This window comes from Aulonocara stuartgranti (assembly GCF_965226115.1).
Source record: "Aulonocara stuartgranti genome assembly, chromosome: 19".
NCBI lineage: Eukaryota > Metazoa > Chordata > Actinopteri > Cichliformes > Cichlidae > Aulonocara > Aulonocara stuartgranti.
Window position 1 is genome coordinate 8,599,481 of NC_138955.1, and position 16,217 is coordinate 8,615,697.

Here is a 16,217-nt window from a genome sequence, read left to right on the forward strand (position 1 = left end):
TTAGGTTTATCAGAATTGACCCGTACTTCTGCAAACATGTTTTTCCCCCATGTCCTGGTGCTGATTGGATTAATTACATAAAGGGCTTTGTCTCCATATTTGGCGCAAGTTAACTTCTTGAAGCAGTTTCCAAGTTGGCTGGTTTGCATCTATTAGTGCAGTTCCAAGGAGCATGTCAGGATATTTGCATGTCTTTGTCTTGTATGGCATAATTCAGTAATCCGTAAGTAAGCCGTTTGATTGGAGTTCATCATCATGTTAAACTCAGCTGGCTGAAGCATAACTGGAAATGGAGAAACAAGATGGGGTTTGTCATGAATACTGTAATCTACTTGGGCTCACATTTTTAAGTTCTGTATTGACACACAGTAACCTCAGAACTGAGCAGTTATCTAAATCGGTTCCATTGTGTGATTGGAATTGGATGTGTTTAATTTGTCCTGATGCTTTGTTTGCTCACTAAGACAATGAAAGTCTTGTTATGGTATTGCTATGCGTGTGAGGAGGACTGTTTGTTTGGATTTCTGTGTCATCACCTCCCATGGGGGATTGTACCAAGTCTCCTCTTCTGCATGGCTGCTTGGTGCTCTGGACTGAAAAAGCAGCACAGTTGGTCTAATGTGAAGCTTTGTATGCAGAGGAATCTGGTTAGTGTCTTTGGCACGTAGTGTTTCACGTGTTCACTGTGTATTTAAATCTCAAACTAGGGGTGTTTTCTCTGTATATAAGGTGTTGTAAGTTAATGGTTTGATTCTTCCAACCAGATTGTGGGCTTCATTTGTTGTTGTAATTTGCATATAAATTGTTTGTTTTGAAGTATTTAGTCTGTTTTCTGGCCAGCCACAGAGGGAAAAATAGAAAATTAATTTGGAAGTAGGAATGCATGCTGGACATTTGATAATATGTTCTGCAAAAGCTAATGGAAGTGTGTGAAGTTATGAGTGTTTGATTACTCGTAAAACTAATACCGGTACATACTTTTGTCCTGCTTGCAGCTGCTACAGCAGGCTGTGGAGAAGCGTAATGAAATAATTGCCAAACTCAGCTCCAACCTGCAGGAGGCACTGGCCAGCAGAGACCAGGTACAGGTGGAGGCACAGTCTCTTGCTGGACAGCTTCAGGCACTGCAGAGGCAGCTCCAGCAGGTAAGTGCCAATCAAACCGAATGTGGCTGTGGTTGTTATTTGTGCTTCGTTGCTCATGCACAACAACTGCTGCTTGAATGTCTTCTCGTCTGTCACACAGACCAGTGTGGAGTTTCTACGTATCAAAAATCTGTCAGGAACTGAAGCCCTTAATAATCAGCAGCTTTACCATGAACCGTCCTCCCAAGAGCCAAACATCAGTCATAAGGAAGCACCATCAGAGGGCTCAGGAAGTTCTGGCTCGCAGTCTGATGCTGAAGGTGAAACTGATGTAGAAACTGTTCTGTGCAAGCTGAGAGCCGAGCTGGAGGAAGAAAGAAGAAACAGCCAGCGAATATGTAGCGAACTAGTAGAGGAGATGGAGAAAAACAAGCACGTGCTTTCTTTGCTGGAGAATGAGAAGCAAGAAAGAGAAGAAGAGCGAAAAGAAAGGGAAGCAGAATTGCAAAACCTTCATTTCCAGTTAAGCCAACTTCAAAGTCAGTGCCTTGAGATGCAACAATACAAAGAGGAGAAAGAGGTCCTCAACATAGAACTGCAAGAGCTCAGGAGAAGGCTTCAGGAGGAGGAAGATGCAGGGAAGAGTTATAGTGAGAAGCTTGCTAGCTCTGCCCTTTGTTTTCAGAGTCTTGAGGAGGAGATGAAAAGGCTCAAAGAGGAGCACACAGTGGAGGTCGAGCAAGTCAGGCAGCTTTTGGAAGAGAGGGAGAAAGAACTAAAAATCAAAGAGGAGGAGGTGGTGGGTTTCAAAGCGTCTAAGAATTGGCAGAACCAGGTAAAAGCTGGCGTTAGCTCTGATGAGACTGTCAGTATCGACGAGGCTAATCTGGAAAGTGGAGCTGACCAGGGCAGTATGAATGAATCAATGTCTGGAAATCTTCTGATGGAGCGCTACTTGTCTTCAGCTCCGCTTGCACACTTGCAGTCTTCAGCGATAACTGAGAACCTTGACCAGTGCAGTCAGCTGGACATATCTGCAGACCGCAGGTGAGAGCAGCTGTTATTGTTGCACTATCTATCAGCTGTAGATATTATATTATATATATTAATCTTCTTTGTCATTGTGTCTTCTCAGTTTTGAGCTAAATAGTGATGTGTTTGGAGAAGAACTGTTATCAATTTCCAAACGTCTGATTGAAGAACACGACGACCGCCAAAACACCTCTAGTCCACAGGACTCTCTGGCTGATGAGTCCAACCCTCAGTGGCTTCACAACGTCGCTTCGGGCAGGATGGAAAGGAGTAACGTGTCCGAGCAGCAGTCTGAGGACACTAACTTGGAAAAAGAACTGCTGAGTCAGCAGTGTGAGGAGCTCCGTGAGGAGCTGGCCCTTAAGGAGAGGGATCTAAATGTGTTAAAGGAGGAAGTAATCAAGAGTGCAGAAGAGCTTGAGGAGGCAAGGAGCAGGTAATGAAGTTCATGCCGTTTATCAAATGACTAATTCAAAGTCCTTTTAAAAACAACTCTGTGCTCTATACCTAACAATGATGTTGCTATTGTGTTAATACAGTAATATTTACTTCTAAAGTAAATTGCATAACTCTATTAATTTTGATTAATAATAAATATTTATCTCAAGGTGAATATTGTTAAATGTCCACGTTGGAAAAAGGCATTTCTAAGAAATAAATCACTAGTTTACAATAAACATTTGAATGTAAGCTGGTTTGCTGTGGTTACATTTATTTCTTACTGTAGATTGATATAAATTTTATCTTTTTTTATTATTATTATTATTATTATTATTATTATTATTATCTGTCTTTTTAGGTGGGCTCAAGTCACAGAAGAGCTTAGGGAAGCTCTCCAGGAGCTCGAAGACGAAAAGGAAATGAGGAGACAATTTGAGGAGGAGCTGAACTTGAAAGTCTATGAACAAGACAGCCTTAGGAGCAAACACTGTGCCTTATCAGAAGAAAGAGAGCAGGAGAATGTAGTAATGTTGACAGTAAAGGAAACTGAAATCTCTGCTGAAACTTCCCTCCTCATATCTGGTACCTTTCCATCAGATGAGGATGAAAAACTGGTAGGGGAACTAAAGGAGGAGGAAACTGCACTCCAGTCTCATCAAAAACAGCAGGAGCTGCTCGTATCATCTCTGCAGGAGATAAAGCAGACTGCAGATTTAGAGAGCACAGAATTCAGAGATGACAACCAGCTGCAAACATTACAGGTATGCCAGTACCACAAGTGTGCAATAATTACAATGCATTCAAATATGATGATAATAGGTTTCTGAGCAATTAGATTTTTTTTATTTTTTTTTCTAACAAAGTTGGAATGGTGGAGCTGATTCAGTAGTCATATTAGTACTAAGACATCAAATTGGAGGTTTTGACTTGATAAGAAAATTATTGTATAAATAATTAAAACAGTTTCCCTGGCTTCCTTTTCTCAAGGCCAACTATGAGCATCTCATGTCACAACTCAAGGAGACAAAAACTGAGCACGAAACTGCATCGACGCTGTTGAGTCTAAGGACTACAGAGCTCGATACAGTTTTAAAGGAGCTTGAAACGACACGTGTGCAGATTTTAAGTGTCCAAACGGAGGTGGAGAGGCTGGAGAAGGAGCTGCAGCAGAGCCTCGATAGTCTGCACTGTGCTGAAAAAGAGAAGCATGAGCTAGAGTCTCAGATCTCCTGTCTGAGAGAGAAACTGACTTGTTCGGAGGAGGATCGGGCTCAGGCTGTGAAGGAGAGGGATGAGCACAGCAGAAGAGAAGAAGAGATGGATGAACAGATCAAAAAGATGGAACAAGTGCTAGAGGAGGAACTCGAACAGTTTGAGAAGCTGCTAAAAGCCAAGGATGTCGAGGTGAGAGATTACGTAACGCCATGCTTTAAATGCAAGGCAGTTTGAAATGCTAATGTGCAGTGATTTAACCTATAAAGTTATATTCACAGTTGGCTGAAGTGAAGGAAAAATGGGAGGAGGAGAGGATGGAGAAGGACAAAGAGATTTTTGATGCAAGACATCTGTTGGAGGAGCAAATGAAGGAGAAAGTAGACGAGGTGAAGGCTCTCCTGGAGAAGCAGGCACAGGCTGTGGAGGAGGCTACAGAAAAGCTGAAGGCATCTCATCAGCAGGAGATAAAAGATCTGATGGAGAAACATCAGCAGGAGGTGCGATTCATCAATTGCTGTAGGATTTGTAATAGAGTCAGATTAAATGTTAATTTTAGTAGCAAGCAATAATAAATATAATCTGCATGACTCTTTAGATTTCTGACTTGAATACTCGCCTGGAGACAGAGCTGCTGAAGCAGCGGGCCAGTATGGAGGAAGAACAGAAACAACAGATCAGTCTAATCAAACAGGTATCAGAGCAATTCACTCCTTCACTGCTGTGAGGACTCCATTCACCAAGAGCGCCATTTTAGCTTTTTCTGGCTCTTCTTTCGTGACAGGTAACTGAACGTGAGCACGAGCGGATGATCTCAGAGCTCAGTGCCAAACACAATGAGTTTGTCAGTCAGCTGAAGACAGAGGTTTCTTTGGAGCTGAGAGAGAGCATGGAGGCTGCTCACCAGGCTGAACTGCAGCAGGTTCAGGTATATTATATGCAGACGCACAAGCCAAAACATTATTCATTCAGTCAGCCTCTTCTTTTTTTTTTTTTTTTTTTTAAATATTCCAAAGTCAGTGAAATATATTATTGTCCTCTTAAATACTGACTTAGATTCATCATTTCATTATGCTTTTATTCCTCTAGGCTCAAAAGGCCATTGAGCTTGAATCCTTGCGTCTGAGCCTGACCACAGTCCACAAGTCTAATCTTGAGCGCTCTCAAGAAAACGTGGAACAGGAGCAGACGTCTGCCCTCATCAAGGTCCAGGCCTCTATGCAGGAGAAATTTGACCAGGAAATTGCACTCCTGCAGGCTCGCCATCAGTCAGAGGTGGACCAGATCAAGAGGAAGAACCAGGAGCAGCAGGAGAGGCTGCTTGAGCTGCACCAACAAGACATGGGTGATTACACACAAGATCATCTCAGCTGCTCAATGATCTTCATTCTTTAGCTGTCTTTGTTTGAGTCGTCCGGTTTCTAAAGAATCGTTTCTCGTGTGTTTAGAAGAGATGAAGGAGCAGTGGGAGACTCGTGTTGCTCAGGAAAGGGCTTCAATGGATGAAAAGCAGGCCAAAGAAATACAGGTGAAATTTCATTATAAAAAGCAGCTTTTGTATAAAAATATAATTCAAAAAACTGCTGTGGCTTTTAAAAACATGCACTGTCTTGTCATTGTGTGTATTATTCTATTTCACTCCATTTTGGTTTTATTTTGTTTCAGGATCTAAGAGCACAGTGGGAGAAAGATGCTGAAGCCATGGAGGCAAACTTTCAAACGTCCCTTTTGGAGATCCAGAACAGCCTCAGTGCCACCCAGACTGAACTCACCAGCACCCAGGCCTCCCTCGCTGAAGCACAGGAAGCTGTGTCCCAGAAACAGTTAGAGGTACAGGAGACGCAAGCCAGTATAGAGGAGCTCCAAACCTCCAGTAAAGAACAGACACAGAAACTAGAGGAGCTGAAACGAGCCTTGGCTGAGAGAGATGCTGCTGTCTGTGAGTCCTTCCACAGTTCCCATATTCCTCAACAGTATACACTTTCATAAAGAGGCTGCACAGTCCTCTAAATCTATGATTTGAATTTGTGTATTACATTAATATATGCATAGTAATGATGAGTGAAGCCGACTCTGTTCTGGTTGTTGTTGTAAAAGGTTCCCTGGAGGAGGAAATTTCTTCTAATAAGACACTGCTGCAGGAGAAAGAGCAGCAAGTCCTCCACCTACAGGAGAAAGAGCAGCAACTGCAACAAGAGGTTAGTTTCTGGCATGTCCCAGGTCAGTTCCACAAAGTCTGGTAAAAATGTATCCAAGCACCAAAGGGGCATGCCCTGCAGTTTGAACTACTGGTCTACTGCAACCCTAAATATGCATTTTATCTGCAGCTTTCTAAGTCTTAAGTCACAGTAAAAAGGATAATCTTTTTTTTTTCTTTCTTTTTTTTTCTCAGTGTGTAAAAATTCTGGATACTAACTTATTAATATAATAATTACTTCCTGAAACATATTGACATCTTAAAAACCTGTTGGGTCATTTTTTTTTTCTTTTTTAATTTCATAAAAACATTTTTCCAAACTTTTCCACCCAGGTTTCACAGCTACAGGAGGCGAAGAACTTGCTCAAACAGAGCTCGGATCAGGAAATCAGTCAGCTGTGGACTCAGCTGGAGAGCATGAGGACTAGTCGTCAGGAGTTGGGTGGTATGAATAAGCCTACCAGGCTAAAGCTTGGATTTTTTTTCTTTCTTTTTTTCATACACTGGATTTCTTTACATTCTAACAAACATGATATATTATTAGCAATGCCTGTTCTTAGTGATTGAATGATATGTCTGTTTGTTGTTTTACAGAGCTTAAGGAGCAGCTGCTTGCACGCTCATCTCGGGTTGATGACATCGAACGCCTAAAGATGGAGTTTAATGAACAGAAACGAGAAATTAAAGAGCAAAATGAGGCCGAGCTAGAAAACCTGAGGAGGTACCATAGAATCACCTGAAAACACAATTTTTTTTTTTTTGATGCATTTATTCCTGAATATTAACATTTAGTGTAAACAGACATCTGAATTATGGGTTTCTTTAAATTGAGCTTAATTTCTCTACTCCATCATGTTTTACCCTCATCCTGCTTTTAGGTATTTTGAGAAGCGGTTACATGCAACAGAGGAGAGTCACAAAGAGGAAATTGCTCTGCTACAGCTGAAGCTGGTAGAAGGTGCCTTGGAGGACTCTCTGCTTAAAATGACTGATGATGGGTATTTCACTTTATCTGGATATAAAAATAAGATTCATGCTCTGCAGTTTTGCACAAATGTTTTTGTGAATATTCAAGTCTTTGGTCTGTGCTTCAGTGCTCTGTCTCAGTGTCAAGCTCAAGCGGATAAAGACGTTTTGTCTTATACCGTTCAGCTGGAGAAACAGCGGGTAAGAGATGCAGATGTTTAATGGGTGCTGCTGTCAGTTAAATTTTAAGTCGATACATCTTAAGTGTAATTGATTGAGAGGCTGCTTTGTTTCCTGTGCCTCATCCAGGAAATGCTTGACAGTTTGACACTTCAGCTTGAGGCGAAACACACAATGGACCTTTCTAATCTGCGATCCTCTTTGACTCTTTGCTTTGAGGAAGAGGTGCAGAAGGTCAGACATCAACTTATATGTTCAGCCTTTTATTAAAGTGATATCATAGTAATATGTGACTGCTTGTTGTCACCAAGTGTTTTTGGTTAACTTGCTGCATGTTGTAACTTGTACATCAGGTGCGCGCAGACCTCACTGATCATTACTATAAAGAGCTGCAGGAGATGAAAACTCGTCATGCTCTGGACCTTGAGCAACTCAGAGCCAAACTTTCTGACAGACATCTGCAAGGTCCTTCACATACTTTTATTTTTATTCATTTATTTTCTGTGTGTGTTGCAAAATGAATCAACTTGAATATCTTTGTTGTAGAGCTCACCAGAGTCCATTTGGAGGCAGCAATACAAGTTGAGGTGAGAAGAAGGCTTAATAATATAGATAACAAAGAGATTACATTAATGAGATTACATTGTTTGGCCCAAAATCTGAATGTCTCTATTGTTATAATTAGGCTGAAGTGGAACACAGGATATGGTCTCACACTGAGGAGCTGCAAACAGCAACGACCATCATCTACACTCTGGAGAACAGAGTGGCTGCTCTCACCGAGCAGCATGATGCTGAGATCCAGAACATGCAGAAGGTATTTCTGTAATCCTTCATACTCAAAACTATCCTACACAGTAAAAACAGAAAACTGAGCAGCAGGTGGTGTAGTTGCATGAAAATACTGATTTCATAATACAGTGACAAGCTTCGGTTTAGTAACAGCTATTTAATGTTCCTTCAATATAATGCAGATGAAACAAGAGTTTGCTGAGCAGCTTGCCCGTCTTGAGGAAGCTCTTGAACTAGAGAGGAGTCGAGCACAGGAGAATATGAACAAGCTGAAAGAGCTGCAGGAGAAGTATGAATCTGAGATCTCTGTCCTGAGGTCACACCATGATGAGATGGCAACGGAGCAGGCACGGCTTGAAAAAGCGCTTCATGAGGAGAAGGAGAAATTGAAGTCTCTTCAGGATGCACTGGAAAATGATGAGAGTAAGAATCTCTAGGACTCGTGTAATTTTTATTTATAGAAAATGTTGGTGAATTGCATCTTCTAGCCAGATCTCATGTTTTGAAAACTGTATACAGAATCTACCTTTTGGTTCTCCATGAGTTTTTAATTTCTGCCTTCTAGGCCAACAGGTTCTGTTGTTGAAACAGAAAGTGGAGGCCAATGACGCAGAGCTGCAAAAGACCAAAGACTGCATGTCTGTAGAATTCAAAGAGCTGCTTCATGAGCAGGTTGAGATGCAGCTGTGCCAGGCCAGAGAGAGGTGAGCTCAAGAGTGTTGATTGAAGCTAAAGTTGTATAATCCAGAGTGTATTAAATAGGTAATCATATTGATTGTGTATGATTTTTTTTTTTCTCAATTAATAATGATTATAATAAGTGAGAAATACCCTTTACAATGGTTTGAAGCTATATTTCAAGAAACTTTTTATTATATTGAGTATTTTTGGTCATAAAGGGAAAAATATAAACCTAGGGTTCTTCAGGAGCTGCCCAAAATTGTCACGTAATAAACTGAAAAATGTTTTTTTTTTTTTTTTACCTGGTTGTAGCTTTTTAATAAGCTGCCTAAGGCGCTGCTTTTTGTAACCGCGCCAGTAATATAAATTGACCATTTGCACAGTACAACCAAGTGCTCCAGCGGCGCATGGTGGACTGATTTATTTATCTCCAGGCCACACATCACCAGCTGCTAATATCTCCTCCTTCCTAGCCTTGCTGCACTCAAGGGTGTTTCTGCTTCAAGTGATGCAACAAGTTTGTTTCCACCTTGAGCAGGAAGGGTTTTCTTGTTGTTTGTTGGATGTTGTTGAAATGACTCCCTTTTAGATACTAAACTGAATCTGAGGCTGACACATGACATGCCCAGGCTTGTCTCGGGTTATACAGGAGGGAACAAATGCATATGGTTGCTATAGCAATGATGTTGCAGCTGTATAGGTAAACTGTAATGAAATGGACACTCAAAAAAAATTACAATTTCTCTTGCTGTACTGCTGTGAGGGTCTGCACTGCAAACTCAGGCCACATGGTAGTAAATCAAAAACTGAAACATGGTATTGGAAATGTCTCAGTTACTCTTCAAACATGTTAGCTTCTTGGTTACTTTTTCATGTCTTTATTCAGGTTCCAAGAGGAAAAGGCAGCGGTAGAGCAGCGTTTAATCGAGAAATATGAAGTGTCTGTGGCAGAGCTGAAGGACAAATATGAAGCTGAGCTGGAACATGAGAGGGCAACGCTACTGAACACACACTCCAAAAAAATGGATGCACTCAATGCCAAACACAAAGCAGAGCTAGATTCACTCTGTGCCTCTCACAAAGATCAGCTTTCAGCTAAAACAGCAGAGCTTGAATGTAAGCATAATGCAGAGCGTGTTGCCTTGGAAGTATCCCTCAGTTCCAAACTAAAGGAAGACCTTGAATGTCTTGAAGAGACTAATCGTGCTAAGTTGGAGGCTTTGGAAGCTGAATTGACTCTTAAACACCAGGAGGAGAAAGATGAACTAGAAAAGAGGATGCTGAGTAACATGGATACGTTGGAGGCCACCTACCTGAAAGAAGTGCAAGTAAGGAGATGGAAGCCACAGACAGTTTCTCTGTTTGTTTGTGGATTTTAATGTCTTTGTCCTTTACAATTGCAGACACTACGTGATGAAATGGCTCAGCTTGAGGAGAAACATCGCGAAGATCTGATTTTCCTGAATTCAGAACATAAGCAGGTAATAGAGCGTCATACTGCAGAGCAGCTGTCCATCAGGGAAGAACTGAGGAAAGAACTGGCTCATGTGCACATGGAGAAGTTTAAAGCCATGGCAGCCGAGCTCAGCCATGTTCACAAAGTGAGTAATGAAGAGTAGGGATCGTGCCCCCCCCCGTCAAATAAAAATACCAAAAGTTTCTTTTACCAAAACAATAACTTCATGTTTTATTTTTACAGTCTCAACTGGCTGCTCAAAAAGAAGCCTTGGATACTGAACACTGCAAAGCCCTGGAAGCACTCAAGAACCAGGTACATGCACAGTCATCATGATAACTACATCATGTTTGTTTTTCCACTGTCTCAAAGCCAAATAGCTGAGTACCATCTCATTATTAGGCTGGTTTAATGTCACAACAATAAGTATATAATTGCAGATTTCCTTTCATTTTTAATGCAAATATCTCTGAAAAAGATGTGTAACTATGGCAAACAGATGGTCTCTGCTTAAACATGATATAATGGGATTGTTGGCAGTTATTCATAACTTGAAGCCATTAAAACTTTATGAAACTGATTTGTTAAAATCCAAAATAAAAGCATTGGAGCAAAGTTTGTTTGGCTGGATAATCAAATTTGATTTGTTTTCATCTGATTAACTTAGTCTTGTGCATTAAGTACCAGGAGACTCTAAATCGGACTTGATTTGCATCGGTTTCTTTTGCAGGTTTTAGAGCTTGAGCAGCAACACAGCACTGCTCTGCAGGAGCTCTCGCAAACCTACACTGCTGAAAAAGAGCAACTAACCAAACAGCACCAAGTCCAGCTGCAGGTGTGTGCGTCACAGTCTGTCATAAATCCTCTTGCTTTTTTTTTTTTTTTTTTTTTTTTTTTAAACCACGTGAACTAACATCCCGTTCTCTAAATTGCGGGTTGTTTTAACGGTGACCTGTTGGTTCTTGTCTCAGTGGCTCTAAAAGCCCATTAGTGAATGGACTACACTCAATTATTGTTGATCCTTCATAATGGTCTATTAGAGGCACAGAGTATTTATTTGGATTTTGTTTTCTCCGAAGCACTAAAAATTTGACCTTCTGACTAACTGAGTACTGCGGTATTAAATAAATACATGTGTCTGCTGTAGGAGCTGAAGGGAGTCTCTGCACGGGAACTAGAGGCATGTCGCAGGGAGCTTGAAGAGGAGTCGTCAAGGCAAAGACAGCACTTCCTAGAAGAGGTGGAGCTCCTCAAAGTCCAATCAGAAGAGCGGCTGCAGGACAGGATTAATCAACTGAAGGTAAGAGGAGGGGGAAAAAGAAAAAACTCCTTGGGATAGATGAAACAGTTAGGATTAGAAGTATCCTTTCAATTAAGATCTTTATTAATGCTGAACACCTTTGAGGTAGCCATGTTTCTCCATATAAGCAGTTTCTGTGAAAATACATTGATGTTCCCTATATTTGTTTCTTTATTTAACTCGTTTCAAACATTTATTATGGAATAGCTCCGGATTATTTGGAGCGCGTGTGTGATGCCATTGGCCTCTCTAAGCTTTAGCTGCACCAGTTCATTCCCAGGGATTTTTTTTTTTTTTTTCTGTTGGACTCTATCCCACTGAGGCCTCATCCAAACCCAGTTTTCTCATAATCCCTCCATCATATATGTACAAGTGTTCGTGTCCGTCTGTTCTCTGAATGTGTGTGCTGATGGGTCGTGCATGTGTTCGTGTTGCTGCCATCTGAACAGTGGCTAAATGGGATGGATCTAAGCTTTTTATCCCCTGATGCAGAAGGTTTTAAGGCTGAAGTTGTTGTTTTTTTTTTTGTTTTTTTTTTCTCCCCTTCCCCCCTCCAGACTTTTAGCATTTTACCATCTGAAATGTGCAAGCCAGTTGTCAGCTATAAGCCAGTCAGTCCAAAGATCTCTGGAATGAATGAACCTACTGTGTACTTCAGCTGTTGCTCTGCGTTTTTGAATTAATCTATACACATCACTGTTTTCTTTGAAGACGGAATTTGAAGAGCAGAAGGAGGCGGAGCTTGAAAACCTGAGGCGGAGCTTCACGTCTGAACAAGAGGAAAAAGAGCAGAGCTACACAGAGAAAATGAGTCAACTCACTGCCCAGCTGCAGCAACTAGATGCTGTGGTGGCCCAGGTACCAGTCATGCATACATACATATATGCATATAAATATATCTATGAAGTCTTAACTTGGATAGGTTGACAATGGCTGTTTTACTTAAGGGGGGGGGAAGGCAAGACTAACTGGGCGAAGTGGACAGAAAAAATGTTGTATTTTTACTGAAGGACTGGAAAAGGTCCACAAGAGGACTGAGGAGATGCAATGATTTGGAAACTAAAGCAAAGAGTGAGGGATGGTTATACAGACTGTGGATCTGTGGGTTAGTTTCCTTATTCGCCATATATCAGATGGTATCCTGTGGAAGATGAACATATTAATGAATAAAATCACCAATCTGGTGTTTTGTTTTTGTTTGCTTTTCAGATTAAGGTTAAAAGCATTAGTCGAATAATCGATTAGTAGATCAACAGAAAAACAGTTTTACTGCATTTGCTTTGGCTTTTTTGTTTGTGTTTTTCTTTGTTTGTTTGTTGTCCCTCCCCCGAAGTAAAGCAAGTATTTGATTTCATCCTGATCTTCAGAAAATGACTTTTTTCTCTCTCACATTTTTGTAACTTCATTTGGACAGTTACAAAAAGCAGTTACAATAATAATAATAATAATAATAATAATAAATCATGTCCTGGCACATAACTGTATTCAGTTATGTATTTGGGATTTATAATTTATCTTCACTGACTTTTTTTTTTTTTTTTTTTTTTGATTGGTCTTGGTTATCTTCTAGGGTTGTAACAAGGAAGTTGCAATATTACCTGCATTAATATTTCCTAAAACCTGCAGTCCCGTTCTTGGATTTCACAAACTGATCGGTCTTATGACTGATTGGTGTTTGCATATATTTGTTTCCATGGCACCTGTCTAGCTTGACTCTTTGTAGTGAGATACTAACAGACGGCCACACTTGTGTCCCCCACGAGGTTAAAAAGGAGCGCTTAAGAGAGGTTGGGAGGGGGCTGTTGTCATGGCTACAGCATTGTTTTGGTGAGGCAGGTGACTGCATGAGATGCAGTTGTGGGAGGGAGCGGAGGGGAAAAGGGAGGGAAAACATGGTGAAAGCTGAGGGAGAGATCAGAGAGGCTGAGGAAGGAAGGGTAAGGACGCTTACAACAGATATGCAAGAAAACTCTTCCAGCTTTTGAGTGTTTGACGCCCTGAAGTTGGATTTTGTCACCGTACTGGGTTGGTACTTAACATCAGACACCTTTGATATTATATACTTTAAAATGAGGAGTATTTTTCTCTTCAGCCTTGTAAATGTCTTCTGTGTTATGCTTTTGGATCTGGATGTTTTTGTGGTTTTCCCATTTCCCTTGTTAAGACCCAGAGGCTTTAATCAGAGACTTGGATGGTGCAGAACCAGTGTTTCAGTCTTTTTATTATGTTTTGGGTTTAGAGGTCCTGCCATGCCCTTTTTTTTTTTTTCCTCAGTCTGTTACTTCTGTCCTCTCTGGGTTTCAGCTGCACACAGGTTTTAAACAAGCCATGGCATAGGTGAGAAACTAAAGGTTGGTCACAAGTGTAAGGAGAATTAACAAGATATCTTTGTTCGTTTTAACAGCTGCGGGCAGAGGTCGGGTGCCTGCAGGGAGAGTTGGAAGGAAAACGTGCAGAAATGGAGACCATGGACACGCTCCTTCAACGAAGGGAGCGAGAGACACAGGAGGGAGGGAACCTTCTTAAGATGCTCACTGATGACTTGCAGACGGCTAAAGAGGAAAGGTGTGCATGTAGTTGTGTAGTTAATATTTATTATAATCATATCTTAAGCAGCAGCTCTGAGCTTTCGCAAATCCTGAATGTTCTCATTTCTGTGTACCTGTTAACCCAGATGCAAATTGCACCGTACAAATGAGAAGCTGAGGCAGGTGCTGATCGAGATGCTCCGCAGCATCGTGGCAACAGAAGAACTGATTGGACAAAAGATCAGTGCCCGAGCCAAAACGTCCGAGCAGGCGACTCGCCAAAGGAGCTCAAGCGTGAACAAAGAGGCACAAGAATCAGGTCTGACTGATGTATTCTATAAATTTACAATGAATGCTAGGATTTTTTTTTTGTTTGTTGGGGATTAACTGAAAATTGTTTTATTTCTAAATGAACCAAGGATGACTCTTAGTGTAATTCATGTGAGAATTGGTTAAAAACACTTAATTTGCTCTTTTGTAGGTATTTCAGTTGCAGACTTGTCTTCAGAGGAATTGGAGCTCACTCAGCTGCTCTGTGAGAGTCTCCTGGTTTCAGATGGTGAGATCAATCCTGGTGGAGAAGAAGCAGCTCTAAGTGCTTGCAGCAGACTTCGACATACAGTGGACACACTGCTAGAGCTGCTCAACCAAGCCAATACGCAGGTAAAGGAAGTAGAGATGCTCTTCATTCCACATAGGGTTTTTTTTTTTTTTTTTTTTTTTTTTTTTTCCCCCCTGTTTTACAGCCTTGCAAGGTGTCTGATCATTTTATGCTGGTCATTTCTCCAGCTGGAGCAGACTCACAGTGTTCATCTTTCTCTGGAGGAAAAGTTTTCTCAAGGCAGAGAAGACTCTGCACAACTCCTTGAACAGCACAAGCGTCTAATGGAGCAGCTTGATCAGGAGGCCAAGCTTAAAAGTCAGCTTCAGGTGGAGCTTCACAAAGCAGAAGGTGAGCACTATGTCTTTGTTTGGCATACTGCTGCTGTCTTCTGATTATGCTGCACATTTAGCACTTGCACCACAGTTTAACAGCTCTGCCGTTTGTAACGCTCAGTCGTGTTTGAGGTCGTTCCCTTTTTAAATAAACTTGTACCATTTGCATGATTTCTTCAGGTCTTCTTGAAGGCTACATGGCTGAAAAAGCAGCCCTAGAGGAGTCTCTACAGCAGAAGGAGACTCAAGAGGAGAGGCTTGTGGAGGAGCTAGAGGACCTGAAGGTGAAGCTACACCAGATGGAGGGTCTTACCGCAGAGCTGGACACTCTCAGAGTGAAGCATCATGAGCTGACTGAGGAGCATGCCATCCTCCTGCGACACAAGGAGCATCTCTCTGCTGGACTTGGGGAGAGAGAGAAAGGTTAGTGGAGGGGAGTACAAAAACATGAAATCATTTGTCTGCATAAAATGCTACATGACCTCTTTAGCGAGTTTGACTGTGCGCTTATATAATGTCTGTGCTCAGACGTGTCTTCTCTCCGTAGGCCATTGGCTCAATTTAGATCCTGACGCAGGTTTGTGGGTCAGAGTGGAGTATTAGTGTGTGAGAAGGGAGTGGGGATGAATATGCAGTATATTTGCAGTGCTGTGAGGTTGCTTTTTGTAATATTGCAATTACCAATAGCGTGTGGCAAAGCATCTTGGAGTGCTGTCATTTGCTGTTCTATTTCTTAAGGCAGATTATGCTGAATTGTCAGTATTTAACCTCACTCATATTCTGCCTCTGCTTTTTTTTTTTTTTTTTTTTTTTTTTTTTTTTTTTAATTCATCTGAATTTAACTGAATGAAAACAATTTTACTGACTTTAATTCCTCTTTTTATTTTTCAAGCTTTGTTGGCAGAGACTGATCGTTTGTCCCAAGATAGGCTGGACTTGCAGCGGCAGGCAGAGAAGGACCACCGCTCTCTGTCCCTTCGTCTCCGGACTCTGGAGAGGGAGCTCGAGGAGCAGGAAACCAGAGGCCTGGAGACGGAGCTGCACCACAAGACCCACACTGAAGACCTCAACCAGCGTGTCCAAGCACTGGAGAAGCAGCTTAAACATGACAGGCAGTTTATCGAGGTGAGGCTTGACAAATTAAACTGGTGTGTAATCTTTGGGTTTGTTTGCATTTGGATATCATGGATTCTTTCTTGATTGTTTTTCCAAGGTTATTAAAGTGTCATAGACTATTTTCCAAGTTGGTGCTTAATGCAGCGGACAGGCTTTCACTGAATTTGTTGCCTTCCATAATAGGAGCAGGCTGTGGAACGTGAACACGAGCGGGATGAGTTCCAGCAGGAGATCCGCAGGCTTGAGGCCCAGCTCAGACAGACTCCTAGTGTGGATAATAAAGGATACCAGGTGA

The 16,217-nt window shown here is 41.5% G+C and overlaps 1 protein-coding gene across 4 annotated transcripts in view; it reads left to right on the top strand.

Annotated features, from left to right (window-relative positions):
- The window catches only part of pcnt (pericentrin), a 34,019-nt gene that overhangs the window by 5,094 nt on the left and 12,708 nt on the right, over window positions 1–16,217 (top strand). For all 4 annotated transcript variants that reach the window (XM_082516584.1, XM_082516587.1, XM_082516585.1 and 1 more), the window contains 35 exons: window positions 996–1,145; window positions 1,246–2,132; window positions 2,221–2,553; window positions 2,917–3,319; window positions 3,546–3,962; window positions 4,052–4,270; window positions 4,369–4,464; window positions 4,555–4,698; window positions 4,860–5,115; window positions 5,219–5,298; window positions 5,436–5,709; window positions 5,868–5,968; window positions 6,301–6,412; window positions 6,562–6,688; window positions 6,846–6,965; window positions 7,062–7,134; window positions 7,243–7,347; window positions 7,467–7,578; window positions 7,660–7,700; window positions 7,799–7,930; window positions 8,088–8,328; window positions 8,471–8,609; window positions 9,473–9,914; window positions 9,990–10,187; window positions 10,286–10,357; window positions 10,773–10,877; window positions 11,190–11,342; window positions 12,054–12,200; window positions 13,747–13,907; window positions 14,017–14,189; window positions 14,352–14,533; window positions 14,660–14,822; window positions 14,987–15,229; window positions 15,699–15,931; window positions 16,106–16,213. In XM_082516584.1, the coding sequence (XP_082372710.1) occupies window positions 996–1,145; window positions 1,246–2,132; window positions 2,221–2,553; window positions 2,917–3,319; window positions 3,546–3,962; window positions 4,052–4,270; window positions 4,369–4,464; window positions 4,555–4,698; window positions 4,860–5,115; window positions 5,219–5,298; window positions 5,436–5,709; window positions 5,868–5,968; window positions 6,301–6,412; window positions 6,562–6,688; window positions 6,846–6,965; window positions 7,062–7,134; window positions 7,243–7,347; window positions 7,467–7,578; window positions 7,660–7,700; window positions 7,799–7,930; window positions 8,088–8,328; window positions 8,471–8,609; window positions 9,473–9,914; window positions 9,990–10,187; window positions 10,286–10,357; window positions 10,773–10,877; window positions 11,190–11,342; window positions 12,054–12,200; window positions 13,747–13,907; window positions 14,017–14,189; window positions 14,352–14,533; window positions 14,660–14,822; window positions 14,987–15,229; window positions 15,699–15,931; window positions 16,106–16,213 (6,942 nt within the window). The remainder of the gene's footprint in view (window positions 1–995; window positions 1,146–1,245; window positions 2,133–2,220; window positions 2,554–2,916; window positions 3,320–3,545; window positions 3,963–4,051; window positions 4,271–4,368; window positions 4,465–4,554; window positions 4,699–4,859; window positions 5,116–5,218; window positions 5,299–5,435; window positions 5,710–5,867; window positions 5,969–6,300; window positions 6,413–6,561; window positions 6,689–6,845; window positions 6,966–7,061; window positions 7,135–7,242; window positions 7,348–7,466; window positions 7,579–7,659; window positions 7,701–7,798; window positions 7,931–8,087; window positions 8,329–8,470; window positions 8,610–9,472; window positions 9,915–9,989; window positions 10,188–10,285; window positions 10,358–10,772; window positions 10,878–11,189; window positions 11,343–12,053; window positions 12,201–13,746; window positions 13,908–14,016; window positions 14,190–14,351; window positions 14,534–14,659; window positions 14,823–14,986; window positions 15,230–15,698; window positions 15,932–16,105; window positions 16,214–16,217) is intronic.